This window comes from Arachis ipaensis, chromosome B6, assembly GCF_059453495.1.
Source record: "Arachis ipaensis isolate K30076 ecotype BB chromosome B6, ASM5945349v1, whole genome shotgun sequence".
NCBI classification, from domain to species: domain Eukaryota; kingdom Viridiplantae; phylum Streptophyta; class Magnoliopsida; order Fabales; family Fabaceae; genus Arachis; species Arachis ipaensis.
Window position 1 is genome coordinate 69,471,182 of NC_142441.1, and position 25,661 is coordinate 69,496,842.

At 31.7% G+C, this 25,661-nt stretch overlaps 3 protein-coding genes across 5 annotated transcripts; 2 read left to right on the forward strand and 1 right to left on the reverse strand.

Moving 5' to 3' along the window:
- Positions 1-131: 131 nt before the first annotated feature.
- On the forward strand, positions 132-2,664 carry LOC148561221 (uncharacterized). The gene has a single exon (XM_088489487.1). It carries the CDS (start codon positions 766-768, stop codon positions 2,410-2,412), a length of 1,647 nt encoding a protein of 548 aa, XP_088345613.1. The 5' UTR covers positions 132-765; the 3' UTR covers positions 2,413-2,664.
- Positions 2,665-8,480: 5,816 nt separating this feature from the next.
- Positions 8,481-18,013, reverse strand: LOC107619889 (uncharacterized). Of its 2 annotated transcripts, XM_088491946.1 has the most exons (6): positions 17,431-18,013; positions 15,989-16,091; positions 15,841-15,906; positions 10,144-10,299; positions 9,582-9,678; positions 8,481-8,704 (listed from the first exon to the last, which is right to left on the reverse strand). In XM_088491946.1, exons 1-6 carry the CDS (start codon positions 17,900-17,902, stop codon positions 8,582-8,584), a joined length of 1,017 nt encoding a protein of 338 aa, XP_088348072.1. In that variant the 5' UTR covers positions 17,903-18,013; the 3' UTR covers positions 8,481-8,581. The 2 variants fall into 2 exon arrangements, with proteins under 2 accessions (XP_088348072.1, XP_088348073.1); XM_088491947.1 differs by lacking the exon at positions 15,841-15,906 and having other exon boundaries at positions 17,431-17,947.
- A 5,442-nt stretch (positions 18,014-23,455) lies between these two features.
- On the forward strand, positions 23,456-25,654 carry LOC107621950 (septum-promoting GTP-binding protein 1-like). Of its 2 annotated transcripts, XM_016323905.3 has the most exons (6): positions 23,456-23,795; positions 23,873-23,984; positions 24,066-24,162; positions 24,280-24,319; positions 24,435-24,518; positions 25,103-25,654. In XM_016323905.3, exons 1-6 carry the CDS (start codon positions 23,496-23,498, stop codon positions 25,265-25,267), a joined length of 798 nt encoding a protein of 265 aa, XP_016179391.1. In that variant the 5' UTR covers positions 23,456-23,495; the 3' UTR covers positions 25,268-25,654. The 2 variants fall into 2 exon arrangements, with proteins under 2 accessions (XP_016179391.1, XP_088348074.1); XM_088491948.1 differs by having other exon boundaries at positions 24,066-24,319.
- The last annotated feature ends 7 nt before the right edge of the window (positions 25,655-25,661 follow it).

Here is a 25,661-nt window from a genome sequence, read left to right on the forward strand (position 1 = left end):
TAAAGGGGTGGCGTAGTATGATGATGAAGTTGAGTACACGTGGCCTCTCTCTCTTTATCTGTTACAAACATATTTTAATTCTGAAGTTTGCTTCCATGCATGGATTTCTCCTCCAAATATAGTGAAGTTAATTAAGAAAGAGAGAGAGAATGAGTAAGTGTGAGAGAGAAACAAACGCTCACTCACACACTCACTCTCTTCTCCTTTGTTCTTTTCTTCTCTCATCATCCCTATCATTAGCATTTTCCAACAACAACACACACACTCTTCTATCACCACACCAACACATTCATTCATTCACAACTTTGATCTTTTCCTATTCTTCAAATATCATCAAGTTCTTGTAGTTACAACCAGCTATGTCTTCTCTATAGTACTAGCTACTAGCTAGCCACATAGGAATTCAACAACAACAACAACAAGAAGCTTTTATTCTTTTGTTTTCTTTTAATTTCCACCTTTTGTGGCTTCCTTGGATCTTGAACAAACAACATACTTAGCTTGCAAAATTTGATCTTTGTTGTGGATTCTTGCTTCTCACTCCATAATCTGATCTGGGTCATGCTTCTTTTCTCTTCTCATCCTCTGCTTTTTTCTATTGCCATTTATTTCTTCTCTCTGGTGCTGAGATCGATGATGTGTGTGATGAATTAATTCTACATCAGCATTCTTCAATATTCTCTGACTCGGTATAGTGTTAGTTTGTTGTTGATTCAATAATCTTTTTGGCTTTTTCTCTGTGTCTCTTCTTTTTGTTGTTTGAATATGATGAATCCAACAATGGAAGAAGAAGATTATAATGAAGGACAACACATCAACAAGAAGAACAAGCATGTGTGCAAGTTCTGCAGCAGGAGCTTCCCTTGTGGTAGATCCTTGGGTGGTCACATGAGGTCTCATGTCATCAATGGTGACATAGATCATCATCACCATGACAATAACAAGCTTCTTGCATCATCATCATCAACAGCAAAAATTAAGAAGATGCTTTCATCTTCTTCATCTACAGAAAACAACACAGGAATAGGTTCTGAAGGCTATGGTCTGAGAGAGAATCCCAAGAAGACATGGAGGCTAACCAATTCAACAAGTGAAGACAATTCTCTGTTGTTCTGCAAGGATTGTGGTAAAGGTTTTCAGTCTTGGAGAGCACTATTTGGCCACATGAAGTGCCATTCTTCTGAGAAAGTAGAGAGCATGGAGTGTGATCAAGATTCATCATGGACTAACAATAGTGCTAGCCATTCTGATAATGAAGAAGCCAATGCTCCAAGCAGAAGGAGAAGATCCAAGAGAACAAGAACAAGGTACATAGCACCATTATCAGCACCAGCAGCAACAACAACTGATTCTTCTGTTTCTGAGGCTGATGAGCATGAACAAGAAGAAGTTGCTATGAGCTTGATGATGTTAAGCAGGGATTTGAGTCCATGGTGTGGTGTCAATTCTGTTTCTGAGTTCTCTAAGAACAAGAACAAGAAGCTTGTCAACATTGGTTCTGAGTTTTCAAAATTAGGCAGTTATTTGAGTTCTCCAAATCTAAGCTCCAAAGGGAAGAAAAGTTCAGAATTTTTGGCTACTGAGAGTGCCAAAGGAGTTAAGGTGATGAACAACACCACAGTTTCAGTTAATGGTTTCAGCAAGATTATTGGGAAGGATAAGAAAAAGTATGAACTTGATTCTGAGTCTGCATTTGAAGAAGGTACTACTAACAATAAGTACAGTTCAATTAAGGCAAAGTTTTGGGATTCTGGATCAAACAAAAAGCCTAATTCATCAGAAGGTGAATTCAGCATCAAGAGCAGTTCTTCTCATAATCATAAGAGAGGAAAGTTTGAGTGTACAACCTGCAACAAGATCTTCCATTCATACCAAGCTCTTGGGGGTCACAGAGCAAGTCACAAGAAGATCAAAGGTTGCTCTTTTGCTTCAAGGAATAATAATGATCAGAGCAGTGAAAACAGCATTGAGTTTGAAGCTGAAGCTGAAGCAGAACATGAAGAAGCACCACCACCATCATCACCCACCCCCACTGATGCATCACAACAAGTACATGAATTTGGTAATAATAGTAATGGTTTTGACAGAGAATCCAAGAAGGGAAACAAGAACAAGGGGCATGAATGTCCAATTTGCTTTAAGGTATTTTCATCTGGTCAAGCCTTGGGTGGACACAAGAGGTCCCATATGGCTTCTGCTTCTGATACTGGGAACTTTCATCAAACAGTTGTACTTCAAGAATCTTCAGTGCCTGAGATTAGGGACTTGCTTGATCTCAATCTTCCTGTTGCTGAAGCTGCTGCTACTGAGGAAGATGATGAAGAAGAAATCAATCCTCATGCTTCTGATTCTTACACTACTTGGTGGGAAAATCACAAGCAGGAAGCATTGGTAGGTCTCATGTCTAACTAGAAAAAAACCCAAATATATTTATATATATATATGAACTGTATAGAAAAGTTTATGCATTTTAATTTCATTAATTCTTTACATAATTCATTGTCTTTGCTTTTAATTTTAAGTACTTTGCTTCTGTTCTGCTCATATATTCTTCAAGTAGTTCATAAGGAACTTCTTATTCATCATTTTTTCTTTTAATTTTTGGAAGTTGATATCATGTTATTAATTACTTTGTTAATAGAATAAGATTATGAGAAATTGTAAGTTCTAACAGATTTCTACACTTCTTGGTACTAGATTTCTTTCTTTATTTTTCACCAACATTAATTATTTTCCCCTTAGCATAGCATATATAATAGAAATGTACTAGTTGAGTGAAAATTTTCCTTTTTATGTGTAATTTTTTTTTTTTGGTGGGCTCTTTTCTTTGCATCAAAGAGAAATGAATGAGGTGTTGAAATTTTAGGGGATACTTAAAAAAAGGGAGATTTTTTTATAGAGAAAATGATAAATAGGTCCCTGACCTTTTGTTTTGCGGACATTTTCGTCTCTGACCATTGAAAGATACTTTTAAGTCCCTAATCTTTACAAAACTTGGACGGATCAGTCCCTGACGGAGGCATTTGGACGGATCAGTCCTGACGGAGGCATTTGGACGGATCAGTTCTGACGGAGGCATTTAGACGGAGGGATTGATCTGTCCAAGTTTTGTGAAGATCGGAGACTTAAAAGTATTTTTCAATGGTCAGGGACCTATTTGTCATTTTCTCTTTTTTATATTTTTTATCAGAATCTCGCTAGGGAGCCAATGGAGTATCTGTACAATGTGTACAATGGACTGTTTATTTGGCTCAATATGAGTTAAAAATGAACATCCACGATAAAATACTACTAATTTATCAAACAGAATAACCATCCGGATATCAGGGATAATAAACATCTGATATCCTATTGAATCGAACACAATACATGTCATTGTACACATTGTACAGATACTCAATTGGCTTCCTATACTTCCTCTTTTTATAATACAAATTAAATAAGAATTTAATTTTGAAAGACAATGTAAATTTTATACGTGCATCTAATTACGTAATATCACATCATTGAAAATAACTACTTTTTATATTAACCGCGTAAATAATTATTTAAAAAAATAGATATGATTATACAGACTGGGTAAAACATTTTATACTATCAATGCATTAAAATTAAACTCATTAAATAAATAAAAGATTAAAAAAAGGTGGTTGTTTAGTCACCTACCATAAAACATGACTAGCCATCTTATATATCTATGTATCTATTTATTTGTTTCCTTTCTCTCATTTTGGTTGGGCACACTGACCCAAGTGGTGTGTTATTAAATCTTCATCACTAATCACTATGTATCTCTGAGTATACATAGCAACATTAATATCATCATCATATCATAATAAAAATAATAATAACTCAAGAGGGATATGCTTATTTGGACCACAATAATTACCTTACATTTAGAGGCTGCATAAAGTTGACATGAAGTGTAGTTGACTACAATGGAACTTTTTTTTTCTTTTTCTTTTTTAATTAAAGATTATGACATTGTTTTGTTTGTTGCATGGATCATGCTTGGATAATAGGATTATTGTAGGCTCAACTAAACACAAGGATTTAAAAAAGAAAAATAAAGTTGTTTATCTATCATCTTTGAAATTAGGTTAAAAAAAAGTTGTATTTGATAATATAGAAATCTAGTAAATCTTGAGTTTTGATGACAAACACAAAAAAGGAAAGAAAAAAAAAAGAGACAACTTGTATTAAAAATTTGTGTAAATTGAACTGTATTTGTAAATGAAAATTTAATAATATATTTTTCTAATGGAAATATGCTAGAATAGAATATATAGTAAATGAAAATTTAAGATGATGTTGCATATATAGATCAAACTAAAGATTTAGGATAATGATAGGTAGACAAAAAAAAAAAAAACAGTCAGAATTTGTCTTATTTAACATTAATTAATTGTTGCAACAATTAATAAATGCTAAATAAGACAAATTATGGCTATTTTTGGCTGATTTTCTTTGGTTACCAAACATTTTCGAAAGATTTAGTACATGGTGGGATAAATGTAATGATTGTGGAGGAAAGGGTGAGATGCAAGATTATTATTAATTGAGTAAGATGCAGAGACATTGAAGGAAAGGGGCATGGTTACATATTTGACTTTAATTTATAAGCTTAGAAAATGGCAATTTTTTGTCACTTGCATTGCACAGTATGGAGAGTTATTTACATGCTTGATTTGTCAAAAAGATGTGTCTTCATTTCTATAAATACATACACACAATTATTTAACATTAAATATAGTTTGAACTTTGAAACTAAATTTGTAAAAATCTTATCTATATTTCACAGGATATATATAGCTAGTCCTACCCTATTTTTTAATATTTTTGTTAAGGTTTAATTATTTTGTGAGTCTTTATAATTTTATCGAATTTTCAATTAGCTCTTTATATGTATAATTTTTAATTAACTCTCTATATTATATTAAATTTTGTAAGTAAGTCCTTACCGTGATAAAAACGTTGAGATTAACGGAATATTCGGTTAAACTATAGAGAATATTCAGTAAAGTGTTAAACATACTCGATTTGTTTAACAGAATATTTTGTTAATTTTATCATTTTTGTTATGATAAGGACTTAATTACAATATGGTATAGGAATTCAATAAAAAAAAGTATAAAAACTTAATTGAAAATTCGATAAAATTATAGAGAACGACAGAATAATTAAACCTTTTGTTAATTAGTATAAGTAACTAAGAGCAATCTCAATGCTACATATATATTTATAAATATTGAATTAGAATTATATTTTCAAATTATATATTATTCTTCAGTTAACTCACCTTTGTAATAGTTAAAAAAAAGTCATGCACATGCAAACGAACTTTATAATTAAAATTTGGTATGACATCAGCTTACATCATGCTTAATAACCTTGGCTAGCATACATAGGTTAAATACTGAAAAAATGGCTAAGATATACATATTTGTTAGGCTAGTCAACTTATTTATAATAAATAAATAAAGTGACAAGTTGTGGATTCCTTAACAAATAATAACAAGATGATAATATAGATTTCACATTATTATTGAATTTTTTTTTCTTCATGGTACACTTATATAATAATAATGTTTAAGAAATAATAAAAAATTAATTTAAATAGTTTAAAATTATCTTATTTAATATTTATTAATTATTAATTATTAGAATAATTATAAATATTATATTATAAAATTATAATTTTAAATATTATTTTTCTAGTATTTATGGTATAAACAATTAACATCCTCCATATTAGGGGTGTAAGTTACCAAATCGGACCGAAAATTACCGCAAACCGAACCGAAAATTATAACAATCGATTTAAAAATCGAAAAAATCGATTTTTTTTTTTGTTTTTTCTTGACAAAACCGATCTGTTCGGTTTGATTTTGGTTGGCTCGATAGAAATCGAACCGAACCAAACCGAACAGAAAATATGCATCCATTTCAATGTTTTAACCATTTTAACTTTTAACCTAACAACAAAAATTCCCAATCTCTAACCATTTTAATGTTTTACTCTTATTATTTCAGTTTATTGACTATTTTAAACCTCTAATTATTGTGATTCATATTTTGTTCATTAGAAATTAAAAACCGAAAAACCGACCAAATCAAACCGCTGTTGGTTCGATTTGGTTCGGTTCAATTGTTATAAAGTAACAAATCAAACGGTTGTATATCTGTAGGAACCGAATATATCAGTTCGGTTGGTTTTTGGTCCAAAACCGAACTAAACCGAACCGATAACACTCCTACTCCATAGTCCATATATAAGACTTAGATATATGCTTTTAATAAAGTCAATATTAAAATTAAAATTTGTAAATAAAGTGTATAGTAATTAATAATGTATAGTGTATGAAGTTAATATGGATGACGAGTATAGTATTAATGAGAATAAATAATGTGTTGTTTGTACTATAGATGGACATGTGCAATTAGCTTCTTATAAGTTATTACTACTTGGTTGGCGTGAACTACACAACAAAATCATTAGTTCATCCATTTAATTTTATCATTGACTTTTTCAGTTTTCTATCAAAGCTAACCAAGGACATTTCTACTTCTACTTCTACATCTTAATAATTAGGTGGTGAAAGCAAGGATCTAATATATATTTATTTGCAAAATTCTTCTATTTTATATCATTTAGTTAATTATATATAGTTATGTGCGTATGTGATGGGAATTTTCAGTTGAACGCAATTTAGTAATTAATTAATCTCGTATATTTTATGAGCCTATATATCATTCTATATTGGACTCTCATCCTTAAATACAATTTTGAGAGTAATTTTTAGTTTTCACATCTTTGCTTAAAAGTTTAACAAATTTTTAAAGTGTGTTGATATAATGATATTTCAGTAATTTTTAATTATTGATTTTAATTATAAAAAATTATATAATATATAATTAACATCAACGATTAAAATTTACTTATATACCGATATACTTAAAAACTTTTCAAAAGTTTATTAGAAAACTTACCCTGATAGAAAAGCATTTATTCTCTCATATGCTTTTGTGTCTCTCATACGAACACTGAACTTGTTTAGGTGAGCTTTTAAAAAAAATATATTTTTTTGAGTTATCTTTTTTTAAAAGATCTTATGGAAAAATAAAAATAATTTTATGTTTATATGTAAAGAAATCTTTTTATCTATCAATTATGTTTGAGTATAACGATATAAAAGTGCTTTTTTGTTTATTTATTACATGAAAAACATCTTTTTTTTTAAGGAAAAAATATCTTTTAAAAAAAGATGTAAATTACAGCTTTTCAAAAAAAATATTTTTTATTTTTATTTTTCTAGTGCTTTTACTTTTACTACTAGAAATTTGCCAAACACATTAAAAAATAAAAAAAAAATTATTAAAATAATAACACCCAAACAAACACTTAATGTAAGTAGTTTTTATGAGACCTTAATGGAGAGTTTTTTTTTTTTTTTTTTTCTGGCTTTGTATTTTAATGGTATACCACAAATATCATGATATGTGCATTGGGCCAAAATAATAAATCCAATAAATATGACTAATGGACCGAGTGAGTTCACATATTCTTACTCATTTTGGCACTATAAAGGGTCACCATTTTATGAAAAAGAAAAAAGGGTCACCAATTCATCATACTATCCTAACATCACAATTCAATTTAAAGCAGTTATTTGAAGGAGGTTTCCACCAAAACACTAAAACTAAAATTTTTAATAAAATATTAAAAATACCAAACACTGAAAAATTAATAAATTCCAAAAATACTAATATTTAAAAGAAAGGCTACAAATAAATTTGGTACACAAAACAAATATAGAAAAATACTAAAATTCTACCCTAAGAGTATTTAATTGTGGAGTTTAATAACTCACCTCCATGATTTTTTAACTACGTTGTCTTATATTGTGAAGTGATGCACACCTTAATGTATTAAATCTAAGATAATTAATAAAAAAGTTAAATACTTTTTTTGTTCATAATGTCTTTGATTAAAATTATTTTTGATATTTTTTATTAAAATCATTCTCAATACGTTTTAAAATCATCATTTGTTATTAAAATTATTTTTGATATTTTTTATTAAAATCATCATTCTCAACATTGTTTATAATTTCTTTTAAATTTTAATTTGTGAAATTATTTAATTTCTGTTCTATCTCGGTTCATGTTAAGCATTTGGTTATAACTATTATTAATAATATTGAGAATTTTATTATTTTTTCACCATATACAAAACTCATTTTGATACTAAGTTACTAAATTCATAATCAAACTATCTTTTTAAAAAAAGTCATATCTGTTCTCCAAATTAAAATCATTTAATACAAAATTTAATCGATATTCCTATCAAAATCAAACAAAATTCAAAGACTATGCCAAAGATAAGAGATTCGAACCCACAACCTCTTAATTGAGTATGAAAGACTATGCCATTTGAGCTATTATTCATTTGCGGTTTGTGTCTTCTTTAAAAGAATAGTAAAAGAAAAAAGCATTGAATTGAATCTCATACTTTACAAAAAAATAAAAAAATAATAACTATTTAAGTACACTTGTAACCTTGTTTTTAAAACATTTAACTTCAAAGCTCATCATGTTCATCATCACTTTCCGAATGGCCATCGGCATGAACTGTGCTGTAGAAAATAAATTCATGATCAAGCATTTCTTCCAGTGATAATTTTCCATCTTTATTGTCATCAGCCTACATCAATCAATAATAATTTTGAATATTCAAAATAAATAAGTAAATAAACGGTTTTTCTTGTTATTGTAGAAACTAAAAGATCATATAAATCATGGGCACTGTAATTCAATTGGGGGATGCTCCCATAAAGATGCGTAAAACGTCTTTCTGTAAAGACATTTACGTGTCGTATTATTATTGGATGTATTAATGAACCAGTTATTTTTGAATTTCTTAACAAATTAGAATAAAGCTGATTTTTTAATGAAAATAACAATAAATTCAATTTTTTTAGAGATTTAATTGTATTTTTTAATTTTTAGGAATTTAAATGTCCAAAAAACAAAAAGTCAGGGATATAATTGTCTTTTTATCAAAAAAATTAAAGATATTCGGTTTAGATGATATGATTCGATCGGATCAAATCGGGTCTAATAATTATAATGCAGACAATTAGGTTTATTATTGTTACTATAATAAATCGATTTTGTTCTGGTTTATAATAAAAAATAAATTATTAACCGGTTTAATAAGAATGTCCAATAATAACATGACATGTTTAAACGTCTTTAAAAAAAAAAAGACATTTTTAGTGTCTTTATTAAAGTGGTCTCCATTCAATTGTGTTATGAACTATTAGTATGCATGCATCACTAATTTTTAATGTATTCATAGTATAAAATATTTTATATTATTATTTAATTTTATTTATTTATTTAGATAATTATTTATGTAATTAATATAAAAAATAATTATTTTTATTAATATAATTTTACGTGATTGAATATTTATATTGACCGTAAATTAAAATTAAATTATTTTAAAAATGCACAAGTTATGTTCAATATTTCCATCATTTCTATTGTATAATTCATAAAAAAAAAAAATTACTAACCTCATTCATTAAATAGTAGGTGTAATATTTAGCATAAGCTAGCTCTCCTGGGTAGAGATAAGGGAGTATTGGTATTAATTCTTCCGGTGATAAGAATCTGCCAAATATATATATTATAGATATATTAATATTAAAGAATAAAAGAAGTATTTAGTGCTTGTTTGGGCGTTATTATTTTGATAAAAAAGATTTTTTTAATTAAAAAATATATTTTTTTATTTTTTAGTGTGTTTGGCAAATTTCTAGTAGTAAAAGTAAAAATACTAGAAAAATTAAAAAAAAAAACATCTTTTTTAAGAAGCTGTAATTCACATCTTTTTTTAAAAGATTTTTTTTTCTTAAAAAAATATGTTTTTTATGTAATAAATAAACAAAAAAGTACTTTTATATTATTATACCAAAACATAATTGATAAATAAAAAGATCTTGAGATATCTAAACATAAAATTACTTTTATTTTTTTATAAAATTTTTAAAAAAAGATAAATCAAAAAAAGATTTTTTCTTAGAAATTCACCCAAACAAGCTCTAGAATGAGAAAAATAATATGAAAAACACTTACTGGTCCTTATTCACATCAAGCTCAGAAAACTTGTCCTTTGCATTGGGTACATTCGTTCCATTACTTTCAAAGTCCATATAACTTTCGTATGTGACATATACATGGTCTTCAAATTCTTTAAAATCTAGTTTCCCATCGGTTCCATCATCAATGCGCCTGTATTCAAATAAATAAAATTAAACAACATTTTTTTTGGTTAACTCATTACCTTGTGCTTAAGGGTTAATGTATATTGATGCTTACTACTATTATAAAATTATTTTCGTACAAAAATAATAGTTAAAAATTATTAAACGATAATTTAATTAAGTATCATCTAATGGTTCTTACGTATTATCTTTACATATATATAAGTAATCATAATGAAATATGGTAACTACTCATATATATGAAGTTGTTTTTTTATTATGTAAAGACGATAGTTTTTTTTTTTGAAACAAAGGAGCTCAACACAATATGGTGGAGCAGAACGAACTAGGCAATGAATACAAAAGACAACCAAAACCAAGCTAAAACGTTTCGATACTCCTTAAGCCATCTCCGGCATAGCCATCAACAACTAAAGGGATCCACACATCTCCACTCATTGCAGCTAGACAAGACCAAGTTGATTATTTCAGCTACACCTTTAGCACTGTTCTGAAAAATTCTTCTATTCCTTTCTAGCCAAATATTCCATATTATTGCACAGAAACACATTAACCTCTGCTTGCGATCCTCTTTTCTACACGGCTCCTCTGTCCAGCTAAGAAAATGCTCCTTTAGTGACCCCGGCCAAGTCCACTTCCTGCCAATCCCAGCTATCCACGCACACCAGACTTGCCATGTAAATTCACAACCAAGAAACAAATGATGGACCCGTTCAACATCCTTGTTGCATAGAACGCACCCATTATCTTCCTGTCGAATAATTCCGAATCGACTCAGCCTTTCCTTTGTATTCACCCTCCCTATTAAGGCAAACCAAACAAATAGTTCCACTCTTGGGGGGACTACGCCTTTCCAAAGGGTCTTAGTGAAGTTGTAACTGGATATATCCTCTGGTAACAATTCCTCCTGCAAAACCTGCACAAATGAGTTAGTTGTAAAAACACCTTGCCTATCATATTTCCACACCACTCTATCCTCTCTGTTATTGACTAACTTCACAGGTCGCAAAGCCTCATGTAACTGCCCCAGAATGTCCAACTCCCATTGGAAAAGCTCTCTCCTCCATTGGAAGTTCCAAATCCACTCTAGCCCATCCCAAAAACCACAATCCCCTATAACCGATCCGCATTGGTTTGAAACAGAGAACAGCCTGGGGAACCGAACTTTCAAAGAGCCACCATGTAACCAGATATCCTCCCAAAAACGAGTCTGCCTCCCATCGCCAACCTCCATGGACAATCCTGTAATCATCTTCTGTCTTATACTTCCCTCCTTGATTTGGATCTGGCAAATATCTTTCCATGGACCCCCTCTAGTCGGTAGCACCTGAGTAGATAGTAGCTCATTTGGTGTCAAATTATTACACGAGCAAACCACCTTCTTCCACAATGGGCACTCTTCCTTTGCAAACCTCCACCACCATTTAAATAACAGTGCAGTGTTACGAATCATAGCATCGCCAACTCCCAACCCCCCAAGTTTCTTAGGAGTCTGTACCACTTCCCATTTGACTAAAGCTATACCATTCCTCCCATCCTCCTTACTCCACAGGAATCTTCTCTGTAAAGAGATCAGCTTCTCAGCCACAGCCTTTGGCATCTTATATAAGCTCAAGTAATACACTGGCAAGCTATTTAATACTGATTTTATAAGTACCAGCTTTCCAGCCTTATTTAACACCTTAGCTTTCCACAGGCTAAGTTTCTCCTCCACCTTATCAATAATAGGCTTCCAGGTCCTGACTAGCCTCGGATTTGCTCCTAAGGGAACTCCAAGGTATTTAAACGGTAGGGTACCTTCCTTGCAACCCAACAAGCTACACATGCGCTGAACCCACTGCCCTTCACAGTTGATTGGTATTAAGCTGGATTTGTCAAAATTTATACTGAGCCCTGACATCAATTCAAAGCACCGCAGAAGCCTCTTGTAATTTTTCACAGTCTCCTCTTCTTGTGGGCAAAAGAGAATAGTGTCATCCGCGAACTGAAGATGCGACAGTTCTATGCTATCTCTTCCAACCATCAACGGTGATATACGCTCGTTTCTGACTGCCTCTCCAACCATTCTATGCAGAACATCTACAACCAGCACAAACAAAAACGGAGAGAGCGGGTCACCTTGTCTCAGCCCCCTTTCCATTTTGAATGGCCTAGATGGCGATCCATTTATCAGGATCGACATGGATGTGGTAGTCACACACTCCATTACCCAAGCCCTCCACCTACTTCCAAACCCCATCTTCTGTAGCACAATGTCAACAAAACTCCACTTGACTCTATCATATGCTTTCTGAAAATCCAGTTTAATAATTGCTGCCTCCTTTTTCTTAGATTTAAGCCAGTGAACAGTTTCACATGCAATGAGAGCCCCATCATGAATTTTCCTACCTTTTACAAATGCGCTCTGAGTCTCCCCAACTAGTCCTGGCATCACTGATCGCATCCTTCTAACAAGCACCTTCGAGATAGCCTTATAAAGACACCCAACCATACTAATTGGCCTCAGGTCTTTTATCTCCTTCGCACCAACGTACTTGGGAGCCAGAGCCACCCAAGTGATGTTAGCGTCTGTCGGTAGCCTGGACGTCTGAAAGAATCCCATGACAGCTGCCGTGAACTCAGCCCCAATCTCATCCCAGCATCTCTTGATGAAATTCATGTTATATCCATCACAACCGGGCGCCTTAGAAGACTCGCAATCCCACACCGCCTCCCTGATCTCTTCTGCCGATGGCAAAGCCTCCAGGTCCGCAGCATCAACCTCATCTATCCTCCCCACCAGACCATCTCTAAACCCCACCAACGGGCCCACTTCCTGATGATATAGCTCTTTATAGAACTCTCTAATAGCTATTTTGATTCTAGCTTGATTCCTTATGAGTCGGCCATTAACTACCAGAGTATCAATCCTGTTATTCCTCCTTCTTGCTGAAGCTATATTGTGGAAGTATCTCGTGTTTTTGTCCATGTGCATTGCTTGTTGAGATCGCGACATCTGCTTCCAGTGCACTTCTTTTCTCACGTACCACTTCTCACAGCAAGTAACTAACGCCTTTCTTCTTGCCTCCATCGTGCTATCATACACACCACTACTTACCTTATCATCAATCCTCTTTATCTCCTCCTCAAACTTTGAAATCTTATTGTCCATGTCACTGAAGTTAGCCTTATGCCATCTTCCCAACGGTTCCGTCAAAGCTTTTAACTTATCAGTGAACTGCATCTCCCCTAGGCCTCTCCACTCCTCCTTCACCATTCGAAGAAACCCTTCATGAGTAAACCAAGAATCTAGGCTACGGAACGGCCATGGCCCCCCTCTCTGCATATTAGTTTCCACAATTACAGGGCAGTGATCTGACAAACCCCTTGGTCCACCTTTTAACCGGGTCTCTGGGAACTCTTCTAACCACTCCACATTAACCAGAGCCCTATCAATACGACTGCAGGAATGACCCCGAAACCATGTAAACTTACGATCAGATAGCGGCAAATCCACCAAGTGCATATCCTGTACCCAAGTCTTAAACTCCTCAGCAGACAGAGGTAGACAAGCTGTACCTTTCCTTTCCTCTACATGGATAATCTCATTAAAGTCCCCCATGAAGCAACAAGGGACCTGGCATAGCCCAGCTATATAGCTCAACTCCTCCCAAACATGACTCTTCTCTTCTCTGCTATGTGCACCATAGACCAAGAAGAAAGCACAATTGAAACTATTTTCTAACACGACCCCTTCAATACACAACCATCTATCCCCCTTATAGCAATTATTCATTTTAAACATCATTTCATCCCATATGATCAACAGTCCTCCCGCAGCACCATTAGAGCCTACAAAATCCCACCCTGCACCATCATTCCCCCATATTCTTGTAACATCAAATCTCGTCACTACGGGTCTTTTAGTCTCTATCAAACCGAACAAGCTTAATCTATGTTTGTTTTTTAGATCCTTTACCATTCTTAGCTTCCCATCACCCCGTAGCCCCCTAACATTCCAAGAACCAAAAATCATTTAAAATTGTTCTGACACACCTGTGTTTTGTGTTTGGGTCTGCATCGCCTCATCTTTGCCTTCTGCTTTGCAATTTTTCTTTTCTTTGCTATCTCCTCATTCTGTTGTTGGAGAATTGCCATGATATCATCCTCCTCGTCATACAAAATAGCACCTGACTCAACCCCTAGCTCCCAGGTTCTTTTGTTTTCAAGTAATTGTTCCTCCAACGTGGCGCGCTCAATGTCACAACCTTGATAAACTTCAGCCTCTCCACAGTCTTCCCTATTGTTTTCGGAATCCACCCTCTCCCCGTCTTGAACCAACAAATCATCTTCCACGAGTTCCTCTTGAACATGCTCCCCAACCCCTGTTTCCACATCACATTCATTAGGGTGGTCACCAATCACGTTCGCATCACCCCCCTTCAAGTCTTCAAGAGAGCAACCACCGCCAGCAACCAGCACACCTGGGCCCTCCGCGGCTTGCTCATCACGTACTACAGCCGCTGTTGGATCAGACCCACCACTATTGCCCACTTCGTCGTCCCTGGCATCACCTCCGTCATCTTGGTTGCGTTCATCCCCTTTGCAGAGCACGCTACACCGTCGACCCCCTGACCGCCCGTTTCGCTTGTGACCTTCATTACCACGGCTGCTTTTAACTTCATCATGGACCCCTTCGTCATCAACATTGGATGGCGTCCTTCCACGCGAGTCAGTGATGGCCGCCTTAATAATCTTTAGATGATAATGTTCAATTAGTTCAGTTTAGGTAAACAGTTTAATTAAATTCTTTTTGATAAAATTGCTTAAATAATAAATGACTATATTAAAAATAATTTATAAATAAGTTATTTTGTATTTAGATTTTTAGCTCTAAAAGTGTTTATTTTATAAAAATATGATAAAAAATAGTAGTATTATGAGAGAAGTCATTTTTTTAACTTCTTTATAAATTTCTAAATAATTTCTTAAAAAGTTACGATTTAATTTTAAAAATTACACTAGACATTAATACTACTACTTTTCATAAATTATAAACTCAAAAAAATTACTTTTAAAACTCCTCGACTCTTAAGTCTTTTAAGTTGATTAAAATTGTGTTTGACTTTTGAAAATAATCAAATTAGCCTCTAAAATTACAAATCGTGATTAAGACTTTAATAAGTAGCATCTCCAACAATAACAAAATATGGTTAAAACATAGAAGTTTTAGCTAATTGGTGAATTAGTTTTCTTTTAGTTAATTAATTAATTTTATATTGATATTGAGTATTGACACTAAAATGAGTTAAATTAATCAACTCGAGATATCTATTTAATCATTCAGAAGTTTTAGCTATGTTATCTTATCATTGGAGATACTATGTTGGTATTATAATACTCTATTTCAATATTGTATTAACAACAGTTGAATTACAGACAAATAAAAAATTATAATTTGTCAATTTAAGAACCAATTTAGTTATTTTTGAAATAAAAAATTATTTTGATGAACGCTGATAATTTTAAAAACCAAATTGAAAATTAACATGGTAAGAATAATGCTTACTTAAGTCTATCTCGTAACAACCATTTCAACATATTTTGATTTTCACTATCTTCAGGGTGCAAAAAGCTGCAATATATGAGTAAACCAAAAGAATATTGAAATAATGAAAGATGAAAAAAAAAAGGAGAAATAATAAAATATATATTACTCTCTAAGCTCTGTGAAGTTGAGAACTGCATTGTGATCAATATCTGCAGTATTAAATTTCTCCATCCACCATCCTGCTTCACCATGCCCCATCTCTCTTTTCTCTGTTTCTTAAAATAATTACATTGTTAAACTTGTTTTCAATTTATATTAAGTCATTCATAATGTTCATATCTACAACAAGTTATTATAAAGCAGTAAAATACACAATTAAATGATCAACCTTTGAGGTTTTGACTTAGATCTCTCACATTTTTTAAATTATCATTAGAAGTCATATATATTCAGCTCAACATGAAGTTGATAGTTAAGAGTTATTAGATAAAAATTTAGTTAAACTAGTCAAATTATCTAATGACTCTCATTTATCAACTTCACGTGAATTCGACTGCACATTATATGATGTAATTTACAATTAAAAAAACAATCCTGCTACGTTACCAACATTTCTACCAACTTCTGCCAACTCTGATTTATAACAGTTTTTAATGGAAGTGTCTTTATGGATGTGTCTAATAAAAATATTTTTTTTATGACTGTGTCTAATAAAAGTGTCTTTATAGATGTATTTTTTGGATGTATCTTTATACATGTGTTTAAAATATAAAAATTAATTATTGTTGGTAATAAGTTGGCAGATAATATGTTGATACTGTATACTTTTCTTTTTTTTTAAAGAGACACATCTAAAAAATATATCTATAAAGACACTTCTATTAAACACAATCATAAAAAAGACATTTTTATTAGACACATACACAAAAACACTTCCATTAAAAACACAATTATAAATAAGAATTGGTAAAAATTGGCAAAAATGCTGTTGATAACATAGCAGAATTGAAAAAAAAAATCGAATTCATCCTTCTAATTATCTTTGAGTTTCTTAACAAAAGAGTTGTGAATAAATAAACTTTCTGTCATAACTCAGGGGCATAATCGATAGAGAGTACTGCTAGGGAGCCAATAGCCTAAGCGTACAATGTGTACAATGGGCTAAATCTTTGGTCCATGAATAAAATGAACATCACCCATACTATCCAGAATAACTATCCGGATACCACCCATACTATCTAGAATAACCATCTGGATACCATACATAATAAACATCTCATGTCATAAAATCACTCATCTCAAAAGTTCGGACCTAGAACTCTAATACCATGTCATTAAACCACTCATCCCAAAAGCGTAACCTGATAGGACAATGTAACACTAATGGTCATATCTCTAATACTTTCTAAACCTCCATTGTACACATTATACGTTTAGGTCATTAGCTCCCTATATTTTCTCATCAATAAAAATTTACGACCAGTTGTTTTCTTCTGAAAGTTAATAATTTAGGAACATGTTTGATTTTAACGATTCTCGACTATCAATTTCGCATGAAAATATCTACACGTGAGTTTTCACCGACACAAAAGATGAAAAGAAAGATACCTATATCGTTCTGAGAAAAATTAGGCAAATACTCTCGGAAAGAGAGAGATGAATCTTGATCCATGTCTTTGGAATCCAACTCAGCCTGCGTGACATAATCCAACCTCTCGAAGGCTCGTTGCGTGATCCAAGCCTGCAATTCATTGAAACTAACGGCACCATCCTTGGGCTCTCGATCCAGCAACGGAAACAAGATAATCAATCGCAGCGTCGTGTTCAATCTTCCGGCCGACGTCAGATATTGGTAGGTGTCTGCAACATCCTTCACTGATGAGCTGTTGTCCAAACTCCGAGGAGGATGCGTCTTGATCTTCACCATGAGAGGATCAAAGTGCGGTGCTCGATCTTGTAGCATAAACCCTAGCCTCCGGTTAAGGCGAGCATTGGGTTCCTCGTTAGGGTTACATGGTGAAAAGACTATGAAGCCCAATATGGCGGTGGCTATCAAGAGATAAACCACCACCTTTGACATGTTAATTTTCAAAGTTCAATCAGGAGAGAAAGACAGAAAGGAATGTTACTATTGTTTTGGGAGGGAAAAACGGTTATTCATGGTTAGAATTAGTTACTTGCAGTTACAGGTACATAGATAGAGCAATCTGTGTGTTAATTAATGGCTCTAATTATTTAGTAATGCTACATATTAGCCTGTCATTAGTATTTGGACTCACCAAGAATCTATCTCTCAAACAATCAACTTATTCTTCCATGATTCATTGCTTGGATATTGTTTTAAAATTGATAAAACAAAAGTAAAAATAAAAGTTACCATTTTTAATATGATATTCAAGAATCTTAAAAAAATTAGTATGTTTTTCATGATCATGAATGAGCTTGTATGAATAAATACAAGTATAAATTTAAAGTAAAATACACGTGGCTCTCATCGATTACAAATAAATAGCATTTGAACTCATTTTGAAAAGAAAAGCTCTGTTTTTTCACAGGTTTTAAGGTGTATTAAACGGTCATCCTACATGACTAAGTCGTTTTACTAACTAAGTTCAATTAAATTTGTACTTTAATTAAATGGAAAAATATAGGTAACAACATATTATCTGTCAACTTATTACCAATAATAATTAATTATTATATTTTAAACACATATATAAAGAGACACATTCAGAAAATATATCTATAAAGACATTTTTATTAAACACAGGTATAAAAAATATATTTTTATTAGACACATCCATAAAAACACTTCTATTAAACACAGTTATAAATAAGAATTCGCAGAAGTTGACAGAAATGATGTTGGTAAGGTAGCGGAATTGTAATTAAATTTCTCATGACTAAGTTAACACGACTAAGTTCATCTAGTATTTCTCATGTACTTTAATATACTTTAGAGTAAATAAAGGTTTAATAAAATTGATATTACCTTACGTATAATTAATAATACATAAGTAAAGTATATTTTTTTATTGTCTCTGGAGTTTGTCAAAAGTTAACACGAGACTCGCGCCACAGTCCCAAACCTCATTTGTAGCTAATTAATTGCATCCTTATTTGAAAATTTAGGCACTGTATCCAAGAGTTGCAACGAGTGACATCAGTGACTTGTTGAATAATGTGAAGTTGATGGAATCTCACATCTATGTGCTGCATGTTAATCCTGATTCTGGCTTATCAATTTTTGATATTGCTAACAAGCATGGAATGATTAGTAGTGGCTATGTGTGGATTGCAACAGTTAATGATGACACAATCAAGCTCCTGCAAGGTGTTGTTGCTTTGAGGAATCACACACCTGATACTGATTTCAAGAAGAGTTTCATCTCCCGGTTGAAAATGTAACTGCTGGCATAAACTCTTATGCATTATATGCATATGATTTTGTTTGGTTAGCAGCAATCAACTTGTTCTGCGACAATATATACTCCATGGAGATGGTGATGGTGATAGTGATCCAGATTACAGTAAGCTTGTGAATCAGGTTGCACAAAATTGTAAGTTTCTTTGTTTATTTTGCAGACTAAGTTAGTGGTCCTGTTATTTATATCGAGCAATGCTAGGGGCAGCAACATTTGTGATTGGTAGCCATCAATTAGCCATCAATGATGATTTGATGGTGTGAGATTGGTATGAAATTTCATCCAATGGCTCACCTTTCACTGCTGGTTACATGCTGGCCAAAATGCAATAAAATTGCTGGCCCCTTAGACTTTTCCATTTATATCAGCATTTAGTTTTGTTGATTTCGTACTTTCCTTGTTCAGAAATTTGATGCACTTGTTGGAGATATTACAATTGTAACAAATCTAGCCCTTGGTCTTTTCTCCATTTTCTGAAATGTGGTTAGTTATTGGTGCATTCTTTCTCGAATAAATTACCATTTGTATACAAACGCTGACAAATGTATCCATATAAGAATAAAACGACAAAAATATCCTAATGCTAACAAATGTATCCATATAAGAATAAAGATAGCTTCCGTGTGCCAAGAATACCCTAACGGACCAATTGTGTAACCAATGTCCGGGTACTCTTGGCACACGGAAACCATCTTCCGTAGTTATAATTGTCATTTTATTCTTATATGGGTACATTTGTTAGCATCTGTATCTTTTATTGGTACAAATGGTAATTTATTTTTCTTTCTCTTTGTGGGATTAACAAATTGTAACTGTCAGTTGGTTAGTATATTTAATATTTTCAAACCATTCCACAGGTTGCTTAAACCTCAAGTAATATCTTATACTGAGATAAGTTTCTTTGAACTTTTGCAAGTTTAGTTTCTCAACAATGTTCTTCTCACACATGACACAGTATTAGAACTTCATATGCATGTCTGTTTTTAATTTCCAGAGTTTTTTGTTCTAGAACTCCAATTGAAGTAAGGTTGTTACTTGCTTGTTAAGTAAGTATCTTATTCTCATGATTGTTAACTTAATCACAGGCATTCCAGAGGGATTTTCCTCTTGCTGATGATTTATCAGCTGCAATTCTTCGATCCATGACAAATGGCTTTCAGACCAGGATTGCGCCATTGCATGCTTCCTTGCTTTGATTGTATTCTTTGTTAGAATGCTTTGTCAATGCACCAAATTCATATCAAAGGCTAAGCAATCTGATGATGAAGAAATTCAATCAACAAGGCCTAGAATCAAAATTGCTAAGCAGAAATTAGAGAGATAAAAGTACAAGTTTCGTGGTGAATTAATCTAGTTCCTAACCCTCTTAATCAACCTTCAAAGTTTTTCTTTTATGCTTTGTAATCTTTCTCTTACTTTTGTTATACAATTGTATAGATGATCATATATACAAAGTGTTTTTACACTGTAAAATGTAAGTAGTTTTATTTTGAGGAATACAATATATGCTAAGATCCGGATTAGAGTAAAAAATAATTTTTATCCTTAAAATTTGGTTAAAATTTTTAAAAATATTCATAAATTTTATTTTATTTTAAATTTTTTTTATTAATATTAAATATATTATTGATAATTAATTTTGTCTTAAAAATTTTCTTTACATTAAATGTATTGTTGACAACTAACTTTTTAAAAATTTTAGGACCAATTTAGTATTAATACCTGACAAATAAAAGCTAATTGTTTGTGTTAAAAATTATCTTTGTGAAGTTGTTACTTAATTAGTTTTAATTTTTTAAAAAAATTAGTTTTTAAAAAATATATTTAATACAAATAAAATTTTTTTCATACAAAATTAAAATAAAATAAAATTTAAAAATATTTTGAAAATTTTTAATAATCTTTAAAAATAAAAAATATATTTTATCCTAAGAAACACCACTTTTATATTGTTATAAGTAACATTATTCAAAGGGTTAAACGTTTTAATTTGGATTTAATTGGTTTATCCAAAAGTATTAGGCTATTAGCCCCTAATCAGTAACAAATTGTTCTCTCTTGCAATAAAATATAACAAATTAAATTTAATGATCTTATCCTATAGATCTAGACCCTCAGGCCTCAGCTACCATCAAAGCTAGTAATTTTTTAGAGGAATCTTTGTAACTCACCAACTGCATTCATATTATTAAGATTTTTTCTTGGTTAATGAGTTCTGTACTTCTGTATTATAATTAGAATTTAGCTTATAGGTGTTCTCATACGTGTTAACATGATAAAATTATCTATTAAAAAAGTTTTTATAAAAAAATATATAAAAATTAAACTTATAATGTATTTACTATGTATTTATTAAAATAAAAATTTAAAATTTTCTAATAATAATAATAATATTAATATAAGTTCTTAAGACACTGATTAACTAAACCTATATATAATTATCCTATAGAGAGAGATGCCTCCATTTTGCTCCTTGTTTTTTAAAAATATTATTTCTTTGTTGTTTAAAGGAAGATAGTCATAATAATTGTTAGATACACAAATCTTTACAAATAAATAAATAAATAAACGACACAATGCTAGGGAACTAAGAGGGTATCAGCAAAAAATCAGCTAAATGTCTCTGGGTAAATCTAAAATCTTTACGTGGATGGTGCAAATATTAGGATGTTTCTTCTAGTAAGTATCAGAATGTTTATTTTTCATACTAAATGGATGTTCTTTTATATACTAAGAATCGAGATTGTTGGAAGTTCCGTGATTTCCGTCCCTATTTCTCCAACGTATCATTCAAAATTTTAATTTGGGGTGAGAAACAATTAATATCAAATATTATAAATTAAAAATAAATAAAATTAATTAAATATAATTATAAATTAGTTAAGTTATTTACGTTTTGGCTGATTACCTCTTGGTTCCATATACTTTTCCATAAATAAATAAATAGTTATGCATTATTATAGAATTCGGCAAGACTCCATAACTGATTAAATAATTTCAGCATGTGGGTCTTATGGCCTATAATTATAAAACTTACTTTAAAATTATTCATCTAAATAAACAATATTACAATATGGGCAGTCTCCCATTCCACATGTTTTCTATGGGAACATGTTTACAACCTATGCATGATCTTGTCTTGTTTTTCAGCTGCAAAGCTTATTTGTTTATCCTTTCTGGGTAAAGCAAAAGCTTATTTTTTAAATGATTTCATATATGCTTTGTATTTGGTATTACATTTTATTTAATATTTATAACTGACAATACATTTTTGATTTTTCATCATGCAATCATATGAGTTAGTTAGAGTAGTCTATAATTCTCTTAGAATTTAAATTTTGCCTAGGGAAAATGCAAGATATAGTCTATTAATATTATTGCCAGCTTAATTGAACTGCCAATAATATATAACTAACAAAATTATACACAGATATTAATCCAAAATATATATATAAAAAAAGAAAGACAAAGGCAAGCCAAAAATGATTCTTCATCATTTTTAATATGGCCTTAAAATTTAATAAATTAAAATAATTCTTAATTAAATCAAGAAATTAAAGATGTGTCTGTGCAAATGATTAATGTATTTCATATTAGCTTTACTCCAACAAATATTGAAAACCTTCAGATAAATAAAAATCAATTCACAACTACATAAATCTCTTGTGATCAAGTTTTGTTTCATATTTCAGCATGTTAGCCTTTTGAAAATGACTATATATCTAATTTTTTTAAGGTCCTTACAGTTTCATCAAATTTTCAATTAGATCTCTATACTTTTTTTTTTCTTTTCAATTGGGTCTTTACACTGTTTTTAAAATTAAAAAAGAAAAAAAAATTTAGTCACCAAAAAAAAAAAATTGTAAATTTGATAAAACTATAAAGACTAATAAAATAATTAAACTTTTTAAAAATGACAATTTATCCAAATTTTTTTTTCATTTTTTCCCCTCTTTTTGTAGAGTTATTTCAAATTGAGTCAACTCTTTTTAATTTAAATTAAAGTGCCTCTTCCCTTCCATAAATGTACAGTCTAATTTTGAAGTAACTTGAGTCTGAAGGTATCATCAATTATTCTTGAGAACATGTAAAAATATAATAGGGAATACTCCTATAATATATACATATTTTTTTATTCCAACAATGCCCTTTCTCTTTATATACTCATGAGAATGAAGGTAACAAAGCACACACACAAAACACAACAAAACAGCAAACATATTTTTCAACGAAAAGAAACAAGAAAACATGTTCCAGCTTCGCCGGAGTATCATCCGAGGCAGCCTCTGCCGCCGCATTCAGCACCGCATTTCCATCCTCCGGCGATACATTCATCGCCTCTTCCACCACTTCCTCCTCTGCTCCCCTCCTTCTCTCTACCGCCGCATGCTGTTACCATCCTCCTCCTCCTCCTCCGCCGTGGAGTTGGTGGAGCCGGTAACACCACCACCTCATCAGCTTCTTCACACACATGACATGGACTCTGACTTGGTTTCATTGAAGATAAGCCTCTTGGGTGATTCCCATATTGGAAAAACAAGCTTCTTGGTTAGCCTTCTTAATCAAATTTCAATCTATTTTGATCAGCTATTGAATTCAAATTTTAATGGTTTTTATTGTTGTAGATGAAATATGTAGGTGCTGAAACTGAAAAAGATAACAAGCAAGGTGAACACCATAGCAAAACTTTAATTGTAGAAGGTGCTCGAATCTCATATTCTATCTGGGAAATAGCAGGTACCTACCTACATACATCCATGATTAAGATACAAGTTAAGAATTTTTTGTTGTAATTAGTTAACTAATTAATCCATGCAGGTGATGAAAAATCAGAGGACCAAATCCCATTAGCATGCAAGGACTCTGTGGCAATTTTGATTATGTTTGATCTCACTAGTAGATGCACACTAAACAGGTATGAACATGATCTGCTGTTTGTTTTAGAATTCAATCTAGTTGGCTTAGATGAGTTCCCAGTTCCCACCAATCTGATTTCAATTTTATTGCATGGTTGTGAATTGGTTGATTTCAGTGTCATAGGGTGGTATAAAGAAGCCAGGAAATGGAACAGGGTATATTATTATATATTTTGGCATTGTGATTTATATATGATGAATCTTGTTTATTGAGGTGTTAAGGCAGTTTTGCAAGAATGTTTATTAATGATGTGTGCTTAAATTTTTGCAGACAGCAATTCCAGTATTGGTAGGAACCAAGTTTGATGATTTCATTCAGCTCCCAATTGATATGCAATGGACCATAGCCAGTCAGGTAAAATTTAAAGACATTCTTAATTGATCATCTACCATAAAAAAGTTAAGGTATAATACTCCTGCATCTAGTGAAAATAAAATTAACCCTCAGTCATAAACAAGTAGTATTTCATATAATGTCAAAAGAGTTTTATTTTGATACATTGACAGTGTAAAACATTTTACATAACCGTTTAATCACATCATTTTTTTTATGACTATTCACACGGTCAGTATCAATATAGTTATTTTTACACTGATAGTATATCAAAATAGACCAAAATAAACCAGTTATTTCCCTTTAAAACCGGGTAGAATTGCCTGCATAACTTTAAAGAATCTCTGCAAACTGGTTCATACCTAATATTCAATTAATCATATGGGACCCCATGTTTGATTATTTGGAAAAAAGTAAAAAACAATGCATGTTGAATGATCATTGAACCTAAAGGAAAGGAAAACGAATCCACCACCACCCCATATTCTCATGCCTATTAATTAACAAGCACAGCATGTTTAGTACCATAAGCTTTAGAAGACAGAATATCATATATTAAACAAGATGATAATTGATGTTTGTGATGTGTTTGTCACATGGAACAGGCAAGAGCATATGCCAAAGCCCTCAATGCAACATTGTTCTTTTCAAGTGCCACCTACAATATCAATGTCAATAAGGTCTTCAAATTCATCACTGCCAAACTTTTTGACTTACCATGGACATTGGAAAGAAATCTTAATGTTGGAGAGCCAATAATTGATTTCTAAAAGGATACATAGAATGATCAAAGTGCTTTTCATCTTATTAAGTACTCTGTCAACCGGGCCTCAAGAGAGTTGGCAAACCTCATAGGGCAATCGAGTTGTTAGGTTGAGATATTGATCCTTTTTTTTTTTTTAAAGTTCTACACTCTATTTAAAAGTGGAGATGATGAATCAACTTGGTGTTTTAAAAAAATAGTAAGTACTACAAATATTTCTATAGAGAACCAAGGATTAAGCTTGAATTCATGCTCTTGTCATTTTTATATGAGGGACAGGGACATGTTCAACCCACCATCAAAATGTAATAGGACTACGTGATATGTATTTAGATTGAGTGAAAATAATGGCGTGTTTCCTCATGGATCACAATTATTGTGCCTTTTTCATTCATGTTATG